The following is a 21,417-nucleotide window of genomic DNA, read 5'->3' as shown; positions in this document are numbered from 1 at the left end:
TGTTGCTGGTTACCATCTCCGCCCGGTCCCGGGAGATGGGAGCGGCGTCAGGTGACCTGCTAGGCTCGCTGTCACGGTGAGACCGGCGAGCGTCCTCTCGCGCGTCGAGCTGCTGGTACCAGCCGTGGCTGGTACCGATGGCCGCGGGGACCCCTTCCTCGCCTCAAACCCGTTATGGGAGAGGCCGACCTGACACTCCCCCTCGCTTGCTGGCAGGACCAGCGTGCGTGGAGGGCTGCTGCTGATCGTCACAGCCGCGGTGACGGTCGAGCAGCAGGCCTAGCCTTACCGCTCGCCTGGGGCGATTGGCTCGGCTGAGAACGTCGAGACCGATCTCTAGCGTCAGGCGAGCTGCCGCTGGTCACCGTCTCCGCCCGGTCCCATCGGGAGCGGCGGACGGGTGACCTGCTAGGCTCTGTGTCGCGTCGAGACCGGCCAGCGTCCTCTCGCCGCGTCAAGTCGCGGCCAGCGGGACTCCTTCCTCGCCTCAACCCGTGGCTGATCGCGACCGTCACGTTAGCCCGAGCCGCCAGTTGATCGCTGCGAGAGCGTCCACTGGCCTGGCGAGAGTTTGTGTGCGACGAATCTCGCCAGTCTTCTGCTCCGCGCCGCTGGTCTTGACGGCGAGCGAGGCTCGGGCGTCAAAACTTTGGCTGGACGGTCTTCTTGGAAGAGCGTCCACTCGGTGCTTCTCGCGAACGAGAAGCGGCCGAGACGGAACCTGGTTTAGCGGCAGACCCGCTAGCACCAGGTGAGGACGCACCAGCCGAGCTGGTGCCCTCTGGTCCCCGTCGACTTCTTCTTGCAGAAGAAGCGACGGGCCCCGATTCCCGAAGGAACAGGAGGACCAGCAGAAGAGCTCCCCAGCTCGCCTGAGCGAGCCGGGCCCTTAGAAGATCCCGAAGGAGTCTTCTAGGGGGGAAGGAGGCAACCTTCTTCTTCTTCGGCTGTTTGGCCTTAGAAGTCGAAGGGGAAGGAGAGGCAGCGGACGACGAAGAAGACGACGACGACACCTTCTTCCTCTTCTTCTTCGCCAGGCTCCGCAGGACAGACGTCAGGTCTTCCATCCAGGAGGGAGCCGGGGCAGTTGCCGAAGCAACAGGGCCCGACTGCACCTGTCCGGAAAGACCTGAGACTGTGACAAGCATCACCAACAGCAGAACAACAGGAACAGGTCCAGGAACAGCAGGAAACATCTGAAAGTGAATGAGCAGCAGGCACCTGATCTGAAAGGGAATGAGCGGCTGCGGACAGCAACAGGCACGGCAGGTACCACAGGAGAGACAGGCGTCCTGTCGGCAGCTACCGTCATCTCGGCACTGGCGGCAGGTCCAGGGGGGTACTCTTTGGGCAGCGGCATCCGCCGGGGTCGGCAATACAAAGAACCCAGGTGGCGGTGGCACCGTCCAGATTGGCACGGCAGGAATTGGTTCTGGATTGCAGCCGTGGTGTTTACCGACATGACATGTGGTGTGTACACCAGGTGCGGTGACATCTCATATGCTTGGTGTCGAGATTGTGGTTGTTGTAGTGGTTACCGTATCATGAGTGACCACTGCCGACCCCGCCAACCGCTGAATCAACCCCTGCAGTCCCAGCGACTCCCACACCTGTTCCAGGTCGTACTCGCTGATGGCAAACCTGCGGAAGCAACAGTCGGGTTAGTTAGAGGGGCTTCCTCGCGCCTGGGGGGAGAGAACCCCACCCAGAGCGGACGGAAGACCCCGAGTACAACTGGACGTCCGTTACTAAAGGAGTCACTGGACTTTCCGATGACTTTCTTGTCCTCCTCGTACAGCACCCACTGCGCCTCTGACGAATGCATACACGTTACACAGGGCTCGTTGCGGGAGCACTCTCGCCCGCCGACACCGAGTACAAACCTCGTGAGGATCTACATCTACATCCAAGGTCGTCTCCCACGGATGTAGCACCTGCGGTAACATAGATAGATTAGTAAGAGAGGGGTTCCCTCACGCACGGGGGGAAGACATGCCCCACCCCGAACGCAAGGAAGACCCCAAATACAAAATACAATGAAGAAGCTGAGCGGGGGGCAGGAAGGAAGATGAAGAATCGGCTACCAAGGGAGTCGCGGGAGAGCTTTCCGACGACTTCCTGGCAGACCTTCGCTTCCCCCACCCCCGCACAGCAGTGAAAAGTAATATGAAAATGAAACAGAATACTGCCCTTGCGATTCACTTCATAGAACTTAAAGGAGAAAAGATCAATTCCCGGGTAAGAACGGAAAACTTGATCTAATAATATGATGCTATCATAAAATATATATGAAATGAAACAGAATACTGCACTTGCGATTTCATTTCACATAAAAATCGTAAGGATCAATTCCCGGGTAAGAACGAAAATTGATCCAGATTAAATTTCATGCAATCACTAAATGAAAATGAAAAGAATATTGCAATTGCGAATCCACTTTCATTGCATTCTATATACAAAATTAAAATGTTCGTGCCGAGCGCAGTCACACTCTCGTAACGAACGCACAGGGCAAAAATAATAATGAAAAAAGTAACTTACATTTTTCAATTACACCCTTCGCCCAAATAATGACTCGGCGCGAGCGCGCCCGCCCTCGGCACCGAGACATAATTCAAGGTTTCATAATTAAGTAATGAAAATGAAAACAGTGTACAATTACAGTTTCATTTTCAAGTCAAACAAACCATTAGTAGAAAACACAATATAAACAAAGCATACAACGATGAAGCGGGCAGAGAGCGATGACGACACGTCCTTCACACCCGCGGCCGAAAGCAAAAGTGATTTGTTTTACCTCCCAGTCGCGCGGCGCGCGACTGTCGGACAAGCAGTTAACTACCGTTCTCCCCTTGTTCGAAGCTTACGACCGTTCCAGCTGCCGCTAGCTACTTCCTATTGTTAAAGGACCGATGGTTTGTATTACGTATCGGAACAAATTACAAATGTTTCGGATGTATACTTACGAGCAGACGACGTGAGGAAAAATGGCTCATCGTTGCCAATCTAGTGGAGCGTCACACATACTGCCGATGGCATTTACAAACTGTTTCGATGAATTCTAGTTGTCCTAGTAATGCAGTAATGATAAAATTGCTGTAATATGTACGTATATATAATACAAATAGATACGCTAAGTTTTGTGTAAGTCTTATACCTAGTTTGGAGGGTAAACACATACCAATTGACAACACTGATAAACAATTGAAGAGCGCAAAACGCCGCAAAGAATGCCGTAGTCCCCTTGAATAAGTACGAATAAGTGCTGGTAAGAGGTGGGTTTACGATTGTTGTGATGAAAGTGCCCCAGCGTCTATGGGTACAAGTGGTGTGCAGATTTAGCACATGAAATGGGAAGTTTGTTGACACAAGCGACTCCGTAAACATCAAGATGGCGTCAATCTTCGAAACATTTTTAGTTGTAAGTAAAATTTTTTCTAAAGCGTTTGGTGAGGATTTCCACTGCCGTAGCCCCCACCCTTTTTTCAGTACCCCTCTGTTTAAATCTTAAAATTTGGCCTTAATTTCTAACTTTGGAGAAATACTTACTTCGAAAGGAGAGTAGAGGGTCTTTAGCTCCGTTTTTCACCAACAAGAAGCAAGCGACTGATGGCCCATCTCCGGTGTCAGGACGCGTTATAATGTACTTTTTCGGAAGGTGGCAAGCGTTGATTGTAGGTGGCCTGTTTGGCCTGCCGTGGTGATTTACCCTACATACGCTAACATTGTTCAAATGATTGCTGGGAAGGCTGGGAAAGATGATTTTTGTCACTGATCAAAACTGTACATCCCACGGTAGCCGCCATATTGGATTTCAAAACTGCCTTGAAAGCATATTTTACGAAGAGCGTCACATGCTTATTTCAAGGTAAAAAACTGCATGGTACAGGGGTGGACCATGTACGATCAATGTGTACAACCCCAAAAAAAGTACATTATCCTATGAAGCGTCCTGACATCGGAGATGGGCATCAGACGCGACTTCTTGTTGGTGAGAAACGGAGCTATACCATGTGGTGTTTTACCCTAAGTACTTTTTCAGAGGGTGTCCAGCCGTGACCCTCTGTGTGTTGGGCCAGTCCATGTGGTTGTTTACCCTATTCAGTAATAGGTAGTAAACCTAAACCTAAAACTTATATATAGGGTAAAAAACCGCATGGTACAGGGGTGGACCATGTACGTTCAATGAGTACAACCCCAAGAAAAGTACTTATAACGCATCCTGACACCGGAGTAGAAGTCTTTAGCTCCGTTTCTCACCAACAAGAAGTCGCGTCTGATGCCCATCTCCGATGTCAGGACACGTTATAATGTATTTTCTTGGGGTTGTACACATTGATCGTACATGGTCCAACCCTGTACCATGCGGTTTTTTACCCTAGGTAGAGGTAGCCTATATAAGAATAACTATTAAGCTAGGACGTGAAAATAAAGGCTTATAAGAATAGCTATTAGGCTAAGACGTAAAATTACAAATCGCCTAAAATGTCCATTTTGTAAATAGCCTAGCTACTACCTATAAGACAAAGGAATTAAACCCTAAAATGAACTATGGTTACCGGCCTAACGTAAACTGCGTAATTGTAACTCTGCGTTAACACATACTGCCCAAAGAAACAGGGCACCCAGTCTAGCCTATGACATTCTCTTGGACAAAGAACTGTTACCTTGAATGACGCAACAACCTTGAATTTCTTGTTGCCGTGAGTCCAGTAAAAGTAGAAACAACCATATGCACAACGCACCAGTTGCATCAACAAAACTTGGGTCCCCCAGTCCATAGATAACCCTAAATGCATCCAGCGTGACTTACAAGTTGCACAGAGATGGATTACAGGGAAAAAATCTCGTTATTCTCACCAGACGCAACTGCAGCTGGAGGTGGTGGCCCTGCGTTCCTCTTGTGTTTCTTGTCCCGTGGCATTTCCTTTTTTATTTTAATATATTATTAACTACACTAACACTATAACACCTTCAATAATCACGAAGGCAGAGTCTCAGGGTTCCTAATACAACACCACAAGCTCAAAAATATACAAAATGAGGAAGAAACTGCTTGAGCTACCATACGCATCGTGTCCGCACCCGCCAATAATGGTTAACAGTTGAGGACACACACGGTAGCAGATATCGCGTGTTCAAAAACTATCGTACAAGAATACTAAATTATCGTATTACGTTTGTATTTGTGCATGTTACTATATAAAATAATGGGCCGCAGTTTTCTCCCAAGTCTTCATGTGACCTAACAATAATACTTCATGCGTTCATGGAAAAATCAATATACATTATCTTATGTCCGTAGCCTTCAGTTGTAACCGCGTTCAAAGTACGATAATTACCAAATGCATTTGTAACTTTTTTTCGAAATTCACCTTAACGAAAGGCATCTACCTCACCATTATTAGTCACTGAATTATATTTTAACAGTGGCCATTATGCAACTGAAAATATGATTAATGTGAACATCAGACCTTGGTAACGAAAGACAAACTTATCAGGAAATTTTATCCAAAGATCATAGGTATCACACAAATTGTATGAAACATTATCCCACCTAATTTAACTGACCATATCCAATTACCTGTTCTTTATACATATTCTCACTAGAAAACATTTTCAAATAATGCATTTTTTTAATGTAGTAACTAACGTAAGTACATTATAGCTATACTGTAGCAGTTTATTATTTTCACATTCCATTTTCATGATGATTCTGTTTTCATAAATTGTATTTGTTTTAAGATTCTACTGCTACACAATACATTAAAATCAAAACTGTTATATTAAAATCTTGCACAATTAGTATACTGTTTCCTGATATTACCCCACGTTGAACATAGTTGAGTCATCTTTCTCAACGGGTACGTTGCAGTTTCGAGGAAATTGTCGGTTTAGTCGAACTTTTCGTAGAGGGGGTTATCGTTTTTATAGCACGAGGAATGAATTATGTCTCTCGAAGAAAAAGAAAAACGCAAGATTTGGTGCTGAAATAGAAATAACTTAACAAACGTAATCACTGCAATTATATTTTGAACACTGTAAGTCATATAATTACCCGTTTTTCTCTATTACAAGGGCATCACCTTATTTTTAAAGTATAGGCCAATTATGCAGAATCAGCGTGCAAGTTTTGGCTGAAGTTCCAACGAAACAGTAGGTTCTGCGTGTTTTGCGGTATATTTGCAAGCGTTTGTTTATTTGAGAACTTACACAACGTAATGAAGAATGATAGGTCGTAAATGAAAAAGTCGCCCTTCGTTAGAGTCGTCTTTGATCAAATTGAAACAATAACAAATAGTAGGCTTACCATTAAAAAATGCTTTATTTTTCTTAAGTCACATCTATTAATAGATTAATGGACGCCACAGATAAAACGAATACAGCATTAAGAAAACGTTTACTGTTGCTATATAGCTCTTTTGAGATTTACGCTATCTGATTATGCTATGTTAAGAATCTTTTGTATTCGAAATGTGTACCCAGCTGATATCCTTACCGTAACCTCACGAGTCGGGAAACAGATTCCAAAGCCTACCGAGATTTTTTTCTATAAATTTCTCATTATGCCCGACTTTCTAACTTTGCTTTAATTAAGCAAATGTCCTCATAGGCTAAATGGGTGTTCATGTTTCTAGGCTAAGTCGAAGAACTGTCGGAAATGTTCTGCCATTGTTCATCTCAGCATACTATCCAATTATTTTTTAACCGTATTAGAAAACGTTAGTATTATCGTTCACCTTGTTTTTCTAGAGGTGCTAGGTTAAGCAAGGAATATGACAAAGTGAAGTTAAATGATAGTTCGTAGGCCTACCCATCGCGAATAACTACATCTGTATTATTTCTCTCGAGAAAATAATACTTCTTACTGTATTCCAGCTTTATTTGAGAATGTGACAAAGTCTACCCCTTTCTTTGTTTGATGAATGATGATTTACTGATAAAGGTATACCCTTCTGCTGGGCAAAGTGGCTCCTGATAAAAGTTTTATGAAAATTACAGCATGGCAATAAAATGCTTTCATCGTCCTGATGACCTTAAACTTTGCAAAGTATATAACATCTGAGATAGGTATATTAAGAAATTGTATCTTCTATCACCAAGTCCATGACCGATAAGGTGATTTACCACACGTGGTGAAAAGCTGATACGGTACCTTGTTACTTTCCAATGCACGACTTAGCCTCACATGGTGCAATTCAGTGAATCAGTAAATTCTCCCTAGAGCTAAATCGATGCAAAAACAGAACACAGGCATGGATGAACGAGCAAGTTATTCTGGAGAACTATAGACAAGAGCTGACAAATGAACGGAGCCCCACTGGATGAACCAAATGAGTCGACAGGAGAGCCTCCTGAAAAGTTTTTATCTCCCCTCGTGGCACTGTTGTTGAAGATTCATTGAGTCTCGACGCTGCTTATTTTTTCGTTTTTATTATTTAATCTTATTCATTACACATGCATTTTTCACACTTCCGTTTCTTTTCTCATATCGGCATTTTATTTCCTGGAAATCTGCAGGTAGGTTTACGGTTTGGTGGGCTTGTTCTATGAAAATGTGTGCCCTTTACGACAACTACTACTAACGCATTTGATAGGATTAATTATGTTAATAAAAATACTCTTCTATCCACTGTCATCAAAAGCCTAAGTGTTAAGTACTGTAAAATAATAATGTATCTCGATTGTATAGATATCATAGACCTACAGAGATATTCAAATATTATAAAATAATAGTTGTTCCTCTGCTTCGCTGAAAACTTGAGCACTTTGACTTTAAAAACACAGTTGAAAAACAGTTTTTCAAAAATGGTCTTTTTTCTTAAAGTTTATCTTTTTTTTATTATTTATTTTTATTTATTTATTTATTTATTTATTTTTTTTTGCAGCATCCCTACAGCCACTTGTTGCAACCACTTCTTAGACTTTAACTTTACCTTTATTCCCACTTCTTTTCTCCAATCTCCTTGTCCAGCACCTCCGATTGTTACTTCTTAGTGCAAATATAGGGGTTTCTCCCAGTTCCACCAGTAGATCCTTGCACTTCATCTTCTTTATTTTCTGAGACTATTTTTACGGTTCAACCTCTCAGGCTCCGTCACTTCCACTGTCTCAAAATATACAGCGTTTCGATGCACTGGTCGTCCTTAACTCTTTTAGTACAGTGCTCATTTTCAAAGACCCAGGTTCCTTGACCTTGAATGACCTGAACCTGTCAAAGACTGTCCTAAACAAAAACATTGTTTCCCTTATCAGTTAATGATAGGGTAGACATCTCGCGTGCTTATCTCCAAAGGCCAGTAAAAGATATCCCGCCACTATCGATGTTATGTCATCTCTTCTCGATATCAGACTCTGCTGTTAACTGTTCATTTTAGTAGTCTGGCGAGCGATTTGTTTACGGTGACGATGACTAAAGGTGAATTATTTCTGACGAATGTTCATTTTAAATATTTACAGAAGACTACCATTTGTCGACATCACATTTGGATCGCCTGAAAAATACTTTTTGCAGACGACGGTTCACTGTGACTGAAGTATTCTTTAGAAACTATTCACCGTCAATATGAAAGTCAGAATCCTATAGGCCTAAGTTCCAATGGAAAAAAATCAGGAAAGAAAAGTAAGCGAAGGATAACCAGTAAATGAGAAATAAGGTCAAAATATCAAATAAGACCAAACTGATTAACTATGAAATATGAACCCTGTTCAAGAAAAGTTATCTTCTAAAACTTTACGTAACTGAAATGCTAAATCATTCTAGATCGCTATCACTTGGTAAAATCTTAATATGGGCCAGACTGAAATCCAGGTGCCTTATCTGAAACAAATTAAGGGGTGCTTTGTTTTATGTTAGAATAGAACAGCGTGCTACGTGAGAATACAGAATTATTTTTCGTCAGAATTAACGAGACTATTGAATAGAATTCTTATCTAATTACCTGTCCGTTTACATTATCAAAATAATACGATTTGGACTAACGGTTTGTGTGTGTGTGTGAGAGAGAGAGAGAGAGAGTGAGAGAGAGGAGAGAGAGAGAGAGAGAGAGAGAGAGAGAGAGAGAGAGAGACTTAACGCTGATTATATAAAACACTGGTTGTTTGCTTTCAGTCCAAAGGAAACCATGAAAACTTCGTTGATATTTTACCTTGATAACTCTCTCTCTCTCTCTGTATTAAAGCTCTTGATATTTTGCAACAAAGTAATTGAGATTTTCATCCTTATGGATAAAATGCATGAAGCATAATTAGGCCTACTAACAGTAGCAGCAGGGATTTGCCTATGAAACGGCTCAGCATTTCGATGTGTGACCCATGACGCATGCCAGCAGTCTTTGGCACTTAAGCTCCCTAACCAACGAAGGAACTTACGGCAGAACTTAGGAATGTCGTAGGAGCAGTAATGGGTCAAAACGGACCCTGCTGAGTCAAGAATGAGTCTATACGAGAGCGTTTTAGAATACTGGGAAAGGTTGTGCTTGACGTGCTAAACAAAAGGATGGAGTTGTTCTTAGTCTCAAATGTAAACATTCAGTAGCTTGCTTTAATTACTAATAAAATACGTGCAAAAACTTCACAAAAACAACGTAGAAATTAAAGCCACCTGATAACACCGTAAAACTACTTTGAAATTTTGCATTATGGGCGCAATTAGCATCACAATATTCTGTATTATATACATTTTGAAGGAAAAGTCAAGGAAATAAAGTCTGACCCTAAAAAAAAAGCATTTGGGCAGTAGTCCTGCTATTTTTAGCGATGTTTGCATTATTTGCAACCATTAATGGGACCAGGCAGATGTACCGTATATAAGGACTTTATCAGGGTCTCCACAAATAGATAAGAATAATCATTCTTGTTGTACGAACCCAATCTAGACCACAGATTAAAAAAAAAAGCATCACAGATCGTAATCTCACCTACAAAATTATACCACGGACTTGGTGACGACTCTGCCTATTATTACTCTGACCTCCTCAGCTTTCGGGTTCCTGTCTTCGTTAAGAGCCCTTCCCGCTTTTACATTGCTTTATTATTTCATTCATAACAAAGATATTGTTCTGATTATTAGTTGTTATTATTTGCTGTTCCTGTCTAATTTGTAAATATTAACTTATAAAATAACCATAGCCTTTAAAGTTACTGACAGGCTGTGCAAGTTTTCAAAGATAATCGACAATCTTTATTATAGAGAGAGAGAGAGAGAGAGAGAGAGAGAGAGAGATTTAATGGAAGTGTCACACGTACTACATAGCTGCATCGGATTAATTACCACGGCCACACCAATAGAACTCCATTACTGTAAGACAATAATGACAACATACCTTCGATGTGGATTTTGATCTTGCATACTAATAGCGTAAATGCATTACCAAACACAGAGTTGAAAGATATGTGGGGATATAGGCCGGTCAATAGAGGGTCGAACCCGAAACTAATTACTATAAAGTTGGAATCAATTTTAAAGTGTTCTTTCATATGTGCATATTTCCAAAAGAAAAAAAACCCACTGGCTAACTCCTTCAGCGTTTTACAAAATTTGATCCTGAAGTTAACATCTTTATACGTAAAAAGCTGCTCGAAATGCAAAGATTTTTACTGAATGTTAACTTCAGCATTGCTTATTTTTTTAGATATAACTAAGTTCATTTTCAATTAAAGGACTTTTTTAGACCAATAAATTAGGGGGCCCAAAAAATATAATATAAATAAGATATTTATAACATAAATATCTTATTTTTTTCAAAGATTAGATGGTCTTTTTGCGTTATGTGATAGTATAGGGTTAATCTTATATTACCCCTATATAATGATATCTTATTGAAACTGCAAAGGCCTTGGGTAATCATATATTAAACCAGGGAATGACAATGTCGAATTTTAAAATCTCTTAAGAGGACAGCAATTTCCATCTTGAAGCTTTGGGTGTTATTCAGCATATATATATATATATATATATATATATATATATATATATATATATATATATATATATATATATATATGTATGTATGTATATATATATATATACACACACACACACATATATATATATATATATAGATATATATATATATATATACTTCTAGGGCACATTTTTCACGGATACAACATTCATTGAATAGAATGGCTTTTTTCACTGTTTACCAGCTTTTTTGAAATTGATTCATATTTTCTAATATTTTCTTCACTTCATTGTTCAGGTTACTAATGGACACATAATGGGGTTCTTCCATTTACTCCAGTATTTTTACAAAAACGCGACAGCTGTTTCGTCAACCTATACGTATTGACGTTATCAAGCGTACTGATACAATATGTTGTTGTTGTTTAGGATTAAGCTGGCTTTATGCCAGCACGGGCTCTTGCTCATAGAGCAGCCCGTAGGTCATTTGAATTTTTTGGATGTGGAAAGGTGATTTTTAAGGATATGAGGTGAGCCCTTTATTTATGATTCTATGGGTTATGCACGTGAAAAATGGTATGATTGAAAAGGAAAGGAAAGGTGAACAGGCAAGGTTACAAACCCCTTTAAACCCTAAGGTACCCATTAGTAGGAGATAAAGATCGATAGTAGCGAGTCCTGGCGAGTCAGAGATAGCCAGTAAGGAAAACGAAAAATTTATAGTCGTAGAAAAACGGAAAAAAAAGCACATTAATCTATGGAGTTCAAGTACCATATTTCACTTAACGACAATAGCATAAACAGCGCCGATCGTTAGTGATAGAGATTCGGCGAGAGAAAAACGAAATATTATAAGTTCTAGAGAAAGCAAAACAAAAGTAAACAACAGCTTAAGCGGTAGTTTGAGTGACAGTTGAAATATTCGGTCGTTAGACGTGAGGCGGCCGAAAAACGGAGGGGAAAGGAGGATTGTTTAGTAAAAGAAAAAGCAGTTAATGCTATAAACAGCACTTTTCTCGAAGGAGGTCATCTGGAACTGATCTCTAGGTCCAACAGAACGTGGACGAGCTCAGAGAACAGTTGATGATCGTTCTATTGCAGAATGGGTTATTGCCTTCGAGGAGTTCTGAATCGAAATTCAGATTGGAGGAAATCATCTGGGAGGGAGATCTCAAAGTTGAGGGCTTCCTGGAAGATCTCATTAAACAGTCGGTCGTTGTAGTAATGGTTGTTGAGTAGAACTCTGTGAATGAACATTTTGAATTCGTCGTAGGTCATCAGGAGCTTGTGAATTCCTTGTTCTCCTACGAACCGGAATTCACTTCCAGAGGCGACTGATCTGAGTTTCGGTTTGCAGGTCTGGATTTCCATGTCTTGCTTAACTGGGAACTCCTCTGTTTGTGTTCCAGCTTCGGCATACAAAGCGGGAGCTTCTGTGATTGTCTCGACCTGCATATCTTCAACTGGTTGTTGTGGTTGTTCTGTCTGAGTTCCTGCTTCAACACGAGCAGGAGTCGACGTCGTCGGCGATGCGAAGGCTGGGGGAATAACCTGAGGGGTGGGGGGGATTGACTGAGGGGTTGAGGGAATATCCTTAGGGGTCGGGGGGGTTGGAAGGGGTTTGGGAATTGGAGGTTGGAGGGAAGGAAAGGATGAGGGGTTTGGGATATAATGACGTGGTTTTTGGTTAGAAGGATGAGGAGTTTGTGGTGGAGGAGGTAGGTTGGTCCTGGGATCAATCCTTGGTTGGCTTGGAGGTCGTCTTGGGGGCGGCTGGCGATCTTGAGGTCTTGCAGGTGGTGGAGTTATGCCCTTTATTCTCCAGATCTTCTCCAGTCTGACAGGGCATCCTCTGAACCATGCATGGTGCGACTGGTGAGACAGTTGGGGCATCGGGCAACAGTGTGGCCTTTGATTTGAATTTCTGGAGGCAACGTCAGTTCATGTTTCAAGCTGCATATTCCGCAGACGTGGTGGGAAAGTACATTCTCTCCTGTGGTGTCCGTACTTCTGGCACTTGAAACATCGAAGTGGCTCAGGAACGAAGGCTTCTGTGTGGTAGGTGCCGAGGATTCCGAGATCGATGAAGGGAGGGATATTACCCTTAAATGTTGCCTCCACCTTCAGGGTTTCCTCAGTCGTAGCTGCGTCTTTCTTTACTGTGCATCTTGATGCACTCAGGATATTTGGTAGCTGGAGAATTCTTTCGATGGGAATGTATCTCGGGACTTTACAAATCATCCCTTTTGTGATTTTATCTGCAGGATCTAGGAGAAGGCAGGAGGGGTCGTTGCTGAGGAGGTCGGCTGAATGCTGGTCTTTAGGGAAATTATAAATTCCCCTTTCAGATTAGGTCTGGCATGAAGTTTGCTTCGGGTGTTTATTCTCCAATGCTAAAACAGCTTGCATATGACGATTGGCCTTGCGATGCTAGTTGCCTTGAACTTGGGCAGTGTGGAGGAGGAGTTTGCAGGGGTCGAAAGTTTGAGATGGTTGTCGAAGGCCCAGGGACGTTGATGATGGTCTTCAAAGCTTTCTTTCGTTCTTCTGTACCATCTGAAGCCCTGCTCGTCAGGGGAGGGCAGGTCCACCAGCGAGGGGTCGGGAGACGACGGTCGCTTCTCTGCCATCAGTAAAATTACCGTTTAGGTCTCTAAAAATAGCTTGAATGAGGCAAGGATTACGTAGCACGCCTGTGCGCGACTATTACGTAACTGTGCTACAAATATGAGCCTACATGCGTTTTGTGACGTCATGAGGACGGAAAGGTAGTACAATTGCCAGATACCTAGTTTTAAATATTTACAAAAGACTATAGTGAAACATAAAATAAGACAAATAAATAAATATGTTAACAGAAATTATATCAAAAGTTGAAAGTAAGTTATTATATACAAATTTTACATAAATATATATTAATTACATATATGTTTAATTAACAAAATGTCAGTGTGCGCTCGTGTCCGCGTGTCTTGTCCCACGCGGTTGAAGGGCTGCCCTCCTACACGAGGGCAAAGATCGGTCTGCCTCGCGTTGGATGTTAAGGTTTTGGGCGTTGCGTGGCGATGCTGACGGCTTCTGATATCAATAACAAACGATTGTAGTTGCCTTCCTTGTGGATTATTTTGGTGTTTGTGAGAAGTTCTTGCAAGGATGGTTTTTATTGTGGGTTATCCACAAAGTGCTGTGAATAGCACCTTGGTTTCTGTGGGCCTGCATGCGACGTTTTGAGTGTAGTTGTTGTGTGTCCGATATAGCATTTTTGGGGGGACTGACATTGCTCGTCAGCACAGACAAACTTGTAAACTATATCAGATTCAACCTCTTTCTCCGTCGATGGAGCCGTACTATTTTTCATTACCAGTGAGGCCGTAAGGTTTGGCTTGCAGTAAATTCTTGCTGTTATTTTGTTATATGGTGCTAGGGGGGTGGTTCCTCTTCGCAGTATACCAAGGAGGGGGTTTCTTTCCTTTCGTCTTCGTGGTGTTTGTTGTATGATATCTGGTGGTATATCACTATTTCTTTGTCTTTGTCTTGTGTGTTGTCCCTCGGGGTCGGGTTTTGGAAAGCTCTAATCTCTTTTTGACAACTTGCTGGATCATGTCATCTGGGTAGCCGTTATTTGTGAGTAGCTGTTGAACTCTGTTAATTTCTTCGTTCGTCGCTTTCCACGTCGAACAGTGTGTTAAGGCACGTTTTTATGTATGCATTTACCACAGACCGTTTATATGCATCAGGGCATTCTCTCTAGCATTTAAGCATCTCCCAGCATCTGTCTTTTTAGTGTATACGGTGGTATTGTATTTGTTGTTTTTCTGGGTCACAAGTACGTCCAAGAAGGGGAGCATTTTCTCATTACTTTTTTCTACCGTAAAATTCAATGTAGAATTTGCTCGGAGTTTATTCACTAATTCATTTATGTCATTTTCGCCCTTTGTTGTGATAAAGATATCATCAATATATCTCCCATAGATTCTGGGTTTGGGTGTTCTTCAAAAGTGACCTCTTCTGTGTGTGCCATGTATGCGTTTGCAAAAAGAACCCCCCAGGGGGGGAACCCATTGCTACGCCGTCCTTTTGCCGATATATTTCGCCCCTATGTGAGAGGAATGGGGCTTCCTTTGTACATGCTTCTAGCATCTCTTTTAAGATCTTTTCGGGTATCGGTAATGGTGGTTTTTCAGACCGGTATATCTTGTTCATGATGATTTGTATTGTTTCATCCACTGGTACGTTAGTAAATAAACTTTCGACGTCCAGAAGATGCTAATGTCTTCGTCGGGTGTGGTGTCTTGCAGTAGATCGATGAATTCTGTCGATGATTTTAGCGAGAACGTTGAAGGAATGTACGGCGTTATAATTTCGTTCAATTTCTTAGCCACTTTATACTATGGGGGATGTTCATTTGGGATATAATGGGCCGTAATGGGTTTCCCTGTTTATGGATCTTGACTGTGCCGTAGCAGTATCCGGGTGCAAAGTCTCCCGATGATTTTTGGAAAGTTTACTGTTCTCATGTTCTTTGTTCGCTTTTTCTGTTAGTCTCATCATCTTCTTTTTGAGGTCATTTGTCGAGTCTTTTTTAAGTGGCTGAAACTATTCGTATCACTTAGTATATTATCCATTTTGGTGTCGTATTCATCTCTGTTCATTATGGACGTACACTGCGGTTTTATCTCCTTTGCGTATTATTATGGTTTCGTTTTCCCTCAATTCTTTTGCCGCTTTCTTTAGCTGTGGACTGACTATGCGACTACAAAGTAGTTACCACCCGTGTTCTATTGGCCTCACCCAGTAATTCAGCGATGCACTCTTGTTTAAGTTCGATTTTGCGTTCTTCTTTCAGTCGCAGTAGTTTATCGATTAACACTTCTGTATTAATCCTCTTGGATTCAGGGTGTGGTTTTCGTATGTAATGGCAGTTCAAGCCTAGATTTAGTAACTGCTTTTGGTGTTCATTTAACTCTATTCCTGATAGGTTAATATACCCGCTTTTTCTCTTCGTTTCTCACTGGTCCACCGTTTAATATCAGAAGCTTTTTGCTATGCCTTGCACTGACTATTTTCGAATGCTTTCTATTTTCTTTCACTTGTTGTTGCACAGCACATTGGGTCTCTGTGGTAGTAGTATTACAGAATTCACTCCACTTTGTTGCTCTTTCTTCTTGCAGTTTGGTGATCTTTTCTGCTGATTCTTCCAGTTCGTCGTCGGAGGCATTTTTCCACCTCGTTCCAACTCGACCGTGCCCGGCCATTATATTTAATACTTCTAGGGCACAATTTTTCACGGATACAACATTCATTGAATAGAATGGCTTTTTCACTGTTTACCAGCTTTTTGAAATTGATTCATATTTTCTAATTATTTTTCTTCACTTCATTGTTCAGGTTACTAATGGACACATAATGGGGTTCTTCCATTTACTCCAGTATTTTTACAAAAACGCGACAGCTGTTTCGTCAACCTATACGTATTGACGTTATCAAGCGTACTGATACAAATATGTTGTTGTTGTTTAGGATTAAGCTGGCTTTATGCCAGCACGGGCTCTTGCTCATAGAGCAGCCCGTAGGTCATTTGAATTTGTTGATGTGGAAAGGAGTGGATATGAGGTGAGCCTTTATTTATGATTCTATGGGTTATGCACGTGAAATGGTATGATTTGAAAAGGAAAGGAAAGGTGAAACAGGCAAGGTTACAAACCCCTTTAAACCTAAGGTACCCATTAGTAGGAGATAAAGATCGATAGTAGCGAGTCCTGGCGAGTCAGAGATAGCCAGTAGTAAGGAAAAACGAAAAATTTATAGTCGTAGAAAAACGGAAAAAAAAAGCACATTAATCTATGGAGTTCAAGTACCATATTTCACTTAACGACAATAGCATAAACAGCGCCGATCGTTAGTGATAGAGATTCGGCGAGAGAAAAACGAAATATTATAAGTTCTAGAGAAAGCAAAACAAAAGTAAAAAAAAAAGCTTAAGCGGTAGTTTGAGTGACAGTTGAAATATTCGGTCGTTAGACGTGAGGCGGCCGAAAAACGGAGGGGAAAGGAGGATTGTTTAGTAAAAAGAAAAAGCAGTTAATGCTATAACAGCACTTTTCTCGAAGGAGGTCATCTGGAACTGATCTCTAGGTCCAACAGAACGTGGACGAGCTCAGAGAACAGTTGATGATCGTTCTATTGCAGAATGGGTTATTGCCTTCGAGGAGTTCTGAATCGAAATTCAGATTGGAGGAAATCATCTGGGAGGGAGATCTCAAAGTTGAGGGCTTCCTGGAAGATCTCATTAAACAGTCGGTCGTTGTAGTAATGGTTGTTGAGAAAGAACTCTGTGAATGAAGATTTGAATTCGTCGTAGGTCATCAGGAGCTGTGAATTCCTTGTTCTCCTACGAACGGAATTCACTTCCAGAGGCGACTGATCTGAGTTTTCGGTTTGCAGGTCTGGATTCCATGTCTGCTTAACTGGGAACTCCTCTGTGTGTTCCAAGCTTCGGCATACAAAGCGGGAGCTTCTGTGATTGTCTCGACCTGCATATCTTCAACTGGTTGTTGTGGTTGTTTCTGTCCTGAGTTCCTGCTTCAACACGAGCAGGAGTCGACGTCGTCGGCGATGCGAAGGCTGGGGGAATAACCTGAGGGGTGGGGGGGATTGACTGAGGGGTTGAGGGAATATCCTTAGGGGTCGGGGGGGTTGGAAGGGGTTTGGGAATTGGAGGTTGGAGGGAAGGAAAGGATGAGGGGTTTGGGATATAATGACGTGGTTTTTGGTTAGAAGGATGAGGAGTTTGTGGTGGAGGAGGTAGGTTGGTCCTGGGATCAATCCTTGGTTGGCTTGGAGGTCGTCTTGGGGGCGGCTGGCGATCTTGAGGTCTTGCAGGTGGTGGAGTTATGCCCTTTATCCTCCAGATCTTCTCCAGTCTGACAGGGCATCCTCTGAACCATGCATGGTGCGACTGGTGACAGTTGGGGCATCGGGCAACAGTGTGGCCCTTTGATTTGAATTTCTGGAGGCAAACGTCAGTTTCATGTTTCAAGCTGCATATTCCGCAGACGTGGTGGGAAGTACATTTCCTCTTCCTGTGGTGTCCGTCTTCTGGCACTTGAAAACTCGAAGTGGCTCAGGAACGAAGGCTTCTGTGTGGTAGGTGCCGAGGATTCCGAGATCGATGAAGGGAGGGATATTACCTTAAATGTTGCCTCCACCTTCAGGGTTTCCTCAGTCGTAGCTGCGTCTTTCTTTACTGTGCATCTTGATGCACTCAGGATATTTGGTAGCTGGAGAATTCTTTCGATGGGAATGTATCTCGGGACTTTACAAATCATCCCTTTTGTGATTTTATCTGCAGGATCTAGGAGAAGGCAGGAGGGGTCGTTGCTGAGGAGGTCGGCTGAATGCTGGTCTTTAGGGGAAATTATAAATTCCCCTTTCAGATTAGGTCTGGCATGAAGTTTTGCTTCGGGGTGTTTATTCTCCAATGCTAAAACAGCTGCATATGACGATTGGCCTTGCGATGCTATTGCCTTGAACTTGGGCAGTGTGGAGGAGGAGTTTGCAGGGGTCGAAGTTTGAGATGGTGTCGAAGGCCCAGGGACGTTGATGATGGTCTTCAAAGCTTTCTTTCGTTTCTTCTGTACCATCTGAAAGCCCTGCTCGTCAGGGGAGGGCAGGTCCACCAGCGAGGGGTCGGGAGACGACGGTCGCTTCTCTGCCATCAGTAAATTACCGTTAGGTCTCTAAAAATAGCTTGAATGAGGCAAGGATTACGTAGCACGCCTGTGCGCGACTATTACGTGATACAAATATGAGCCTACATGCATTTTGTGGACGTCATGAGGACGGAAAGGTAGTACAATTGCCAGATACCTAGTTTTAAATATTTACAAAAGACTATAGTGAAACATAAATAAGACAAATAAATAAATATGTTAACAGAAATTATATCAAAAGTTGAAAGTTAAGTTATTATACAAATTTTACATACATATATATAATTACATATATGTTTAATTACAAATGTCAGTGTGCGCTCGTGCCGCGTGTCTTGTCCACGCGGTTGAAGGGCTGCCCTCCTACACGAGGGCAAAGATCGGTCTGCCTCGCGTTGGATGTTAAGGTTTGGGCGTTGCGTGGCGATGCTGACGGCTTCTGATATCAATAAACGATTGTAGTTGCCTTCCTTGTGGATTATTTTGTTTTGGTGTTTGTGAGAGTTCTTGCAAGGATGGTTTTTTATTGTGGGTATCCACAAGTGCTGGTGAATAGCACCTTGGTTTCTGTGGGCCTGCATGCGACGTTTGAGTTAGTTAGTTGTGTGTCCGATATAGCATTTTGGGGGGACTGACATTGCTCGTCAGCACAGACAAACTTGTAACTATATCAGATTCAACCTCTTTCTCCGTCGATGGAGCCGTACTATTTTTCATTACCAGTGAGGCCGTAAGTTTGGCTTGCAGTAAATTTCTTGCTGTTATTTGTTATATGGTGCTAGGGGGGTGGTTCCTCTTCGCAGTATACCAAGGAGGGCTTTCCTTTCGTCTTCGTGGTGTTTGTTTGTATGATATCTGGTGGTATATCACTATTTCTTTGTCTTTGTCTTGTTGTGTTGTCCCTCGGGGTCGGGTTTTGGAAAGCCTCTAATCTCTTTTTGACAACTTGCTGGATCATGTCATCTGGGTAGCCGTTATTTGTGAGTAGCTGTTGAACTCTGTTAATTTCTTCGTTCGTCGCTTTCCACGTCGAACAGTGTGTTAAGCACGTTTTATGTATGCATTTACCACAGACCGTTTATATGCATCAGGGCATTCTCCTCTAGCATTTAAGCATCTCCCGCATCGTCTTTTTAGTGTATACGGTGGTATTGTATTTGTTGTTTTTCTGGGTCACAAGTACGTCCAAGAAGAGCATTTTCTCATTACTTTTTTCTACCGTAAATTCAATGTAGAATTTGCTCGGAGTTTTATTCACTAATTCATTTATGTCATTTTCGCCCTTTGTTGTGATAAAGATATCATCAATATATCTCCATAGAGTTCTGGGTTTTTTGGGTGTTCTTCAAAAGTGACCTCTTCTGTGTGTGCCATGTATGCGTTTGCAAAAAGAACCCCAAGGGGGGAAACCCATTGCTACGCCGTCCTTTTGCGATATATTTCGCCATATGTGAGAGGAATGGGGCTTCCTTTGTACATGCTTCTAGCATCTCTTTTAAGATCTTTTCGGGTATCGGTAATGGTGGTTTTTCAGACCGGTATATCTTGTCATGATGATTTGTGACCCAGAAAAACAACAAATACAATACCACCGTATACACTAAAAGACAGATGGCTGGGAGATGCTTAATGCTAGAGGAGAATGCCCTGATGCATATAAACGGTCTGTGGTAAATGCATACATAAAACGTGCCTTAACACACTGTTCGACGTGGAAAGCGACGAACGAAGAAAATTAACAGAGTTCAACAGCTACTCCAAACCAAATAACGGCTACCCAGATGACATGATCCAGCAAGTTGTCAAAAGAGATTAGAGGCTTTCCAAAACCCGACCCCGAGGGAAACACACAAGACAAAGACAAAGAAATAGTGATATACCACCAGATATCATACAACAAACACCACGAAGACGAAAGGAAAGCCCTCCTTGGTATACTGCGAAGAGGAACACCCCCCTAGCACCATATAACAAAATAACAGCAAGAATTTACTGCAAGCCAAACCTTACGGCCTCACTGGTAATGAAAAATAGTACGGCTCCATCGACGGAGAAAGAGGTTGAATCTGATATAGTTTACAAGTTTGTCTGTGCTGACGAGCGAATGTCAGTCCCCCAAAACTGCTATATCGGACACACAACAACTACACTCAAACGTTCGCATGCAGGCCCACAGAAACCAAGGTGCTATTCACCAGCACTTTGTGGATACCCACAATAAAAAACCATCCTTGCAAGAACTTCTCACAAACACCAAAATAATCCACAAGGAAGGCAACTACAATCGTTTATTGATATCAGAAGCCGTCAGCATCGCCACGCAACGCCCAAACCTTTAACATCCAACGCGAGGCAGACGATCTTTGCCCTCGTGGTAGGAGGGCAGCCCTTCAAACCGCGTGGGACAAGACACGCGGACACGAGCGCACACTGACATTTTGTTAATTAACATATATGTAATTAATTATATTATGTAAAATTTTGTTTGTAATATATAACTTACTTTCAACTTTTGATATAATTTTCTGTTAACTATTTTATTTATTTGTCTTATTTTATGTTTCACTATAGTCTTTTGTAAATATTTAAAACTAGGTATCTGGCAATTGTACTACCTTTCCGTCCTCATGACGTCACAAAATGCATGTAGGCTCATATTTGTATCAGTACGCTTGATAACGTCAATACGTATAGGTTGACGAAACAGCTGTCGCGTTTTTTGTAAAAATACTGGAGTAAATGGAAGAACCCCATTATGTGTCCATTAGTAACCTGAACAATGAAGTGAAGAAAATAATT

The 21,417-nt window shown here is 42.3% G+C and overlaps 2 protein-coding genes across 3 annotated transcripts in view; both read right to left on the bottom strand.

Annotated features, from left to right (window-relative positions):
* The window catches only part of LOC135208581 (interferon-related developmental regulator 1-like), a 50,266-nt gene extending 42,202 nt beyond the window's left edge, over nucleotides 1-8,064 (bottom strand). Inside the window, exon 1 of one of the 2 annotated variants that reach the window (XM_064240924.1) lies at nucleotides 7,938-8,064. In XM_064240924.1, coding sequence (XP_064096994.1) covers nucleotides 7,938-8,049 — 112 coding nt within the window. In that variant the 5' untranslated portion in view covers nucleotides 8,050-8,064. Of the gene's footprint in view, nucleotides 1-4,860; nucleotides 5,110-7,937 lie in introns of those variants that run through there. The other variant, XM_064240925.1, reaches the window with a different exon arrangement.
* Nucleotides 8,065-17,369: 9,305 nt separating this feature from the next.
* Nucleotides 17,370-18,624, bottom strand: LOC135208315 (proteoglycan 4-like). Its single transcript, XM_064240417.1, has 2 exons — nucleotides 18,097-18,624; nucleotides 17,370-17,915 (listed from the first exon to the last, which is right to left on the bottom strand). Exons 1-2 carry the CDS (start codon nucleotides 18,622-18,624, stop codon nucleotides 17,370-17,372), a joined length of 1,074 nt encoding a protein of 357 aa, XP_064096487.1.
* Between the last annotated feature and the right edge of the window lie 2,793 nt (nucleotides 18,625-21,417).

The sequence above is a fragment of the Macrobrachium nipponense genome, chromosome 35 (genome assembly GCF_015104395.2).
Source record: "Macrobrachium nipponense isolate FS-2020 chromosome 35, ASM1510439v2, whole genome shotgun sequence".
NCBI classification, from domain to species: domain Eukaryota; kingdom Metazoa; phylum Arthropoda; class Malacostraca; order Decapoda; family Palaemonidae; genus Macrobrachium; species Macrobrachium nipponense.
This window is presented reverse-complemented; position numbering and strand designations above follow the sequence as displayed.

Coding starts and splice junctions, on each gene's coding strand:
- LOC135208315 (XM_064240417.1), bottom strand. CDS start 18,624: ATGGCAGAGAAGCGACCGTCGTCTCCCGACCCCTCGCTGGTGGACCTG. Junction 17,916..18,096: donor AGGTGGAGGCAACATTTAAG/GTAATATCCCTC, acceptor GTTTGCCTCCAG/AAATTCAAATCAAAGGGCCA.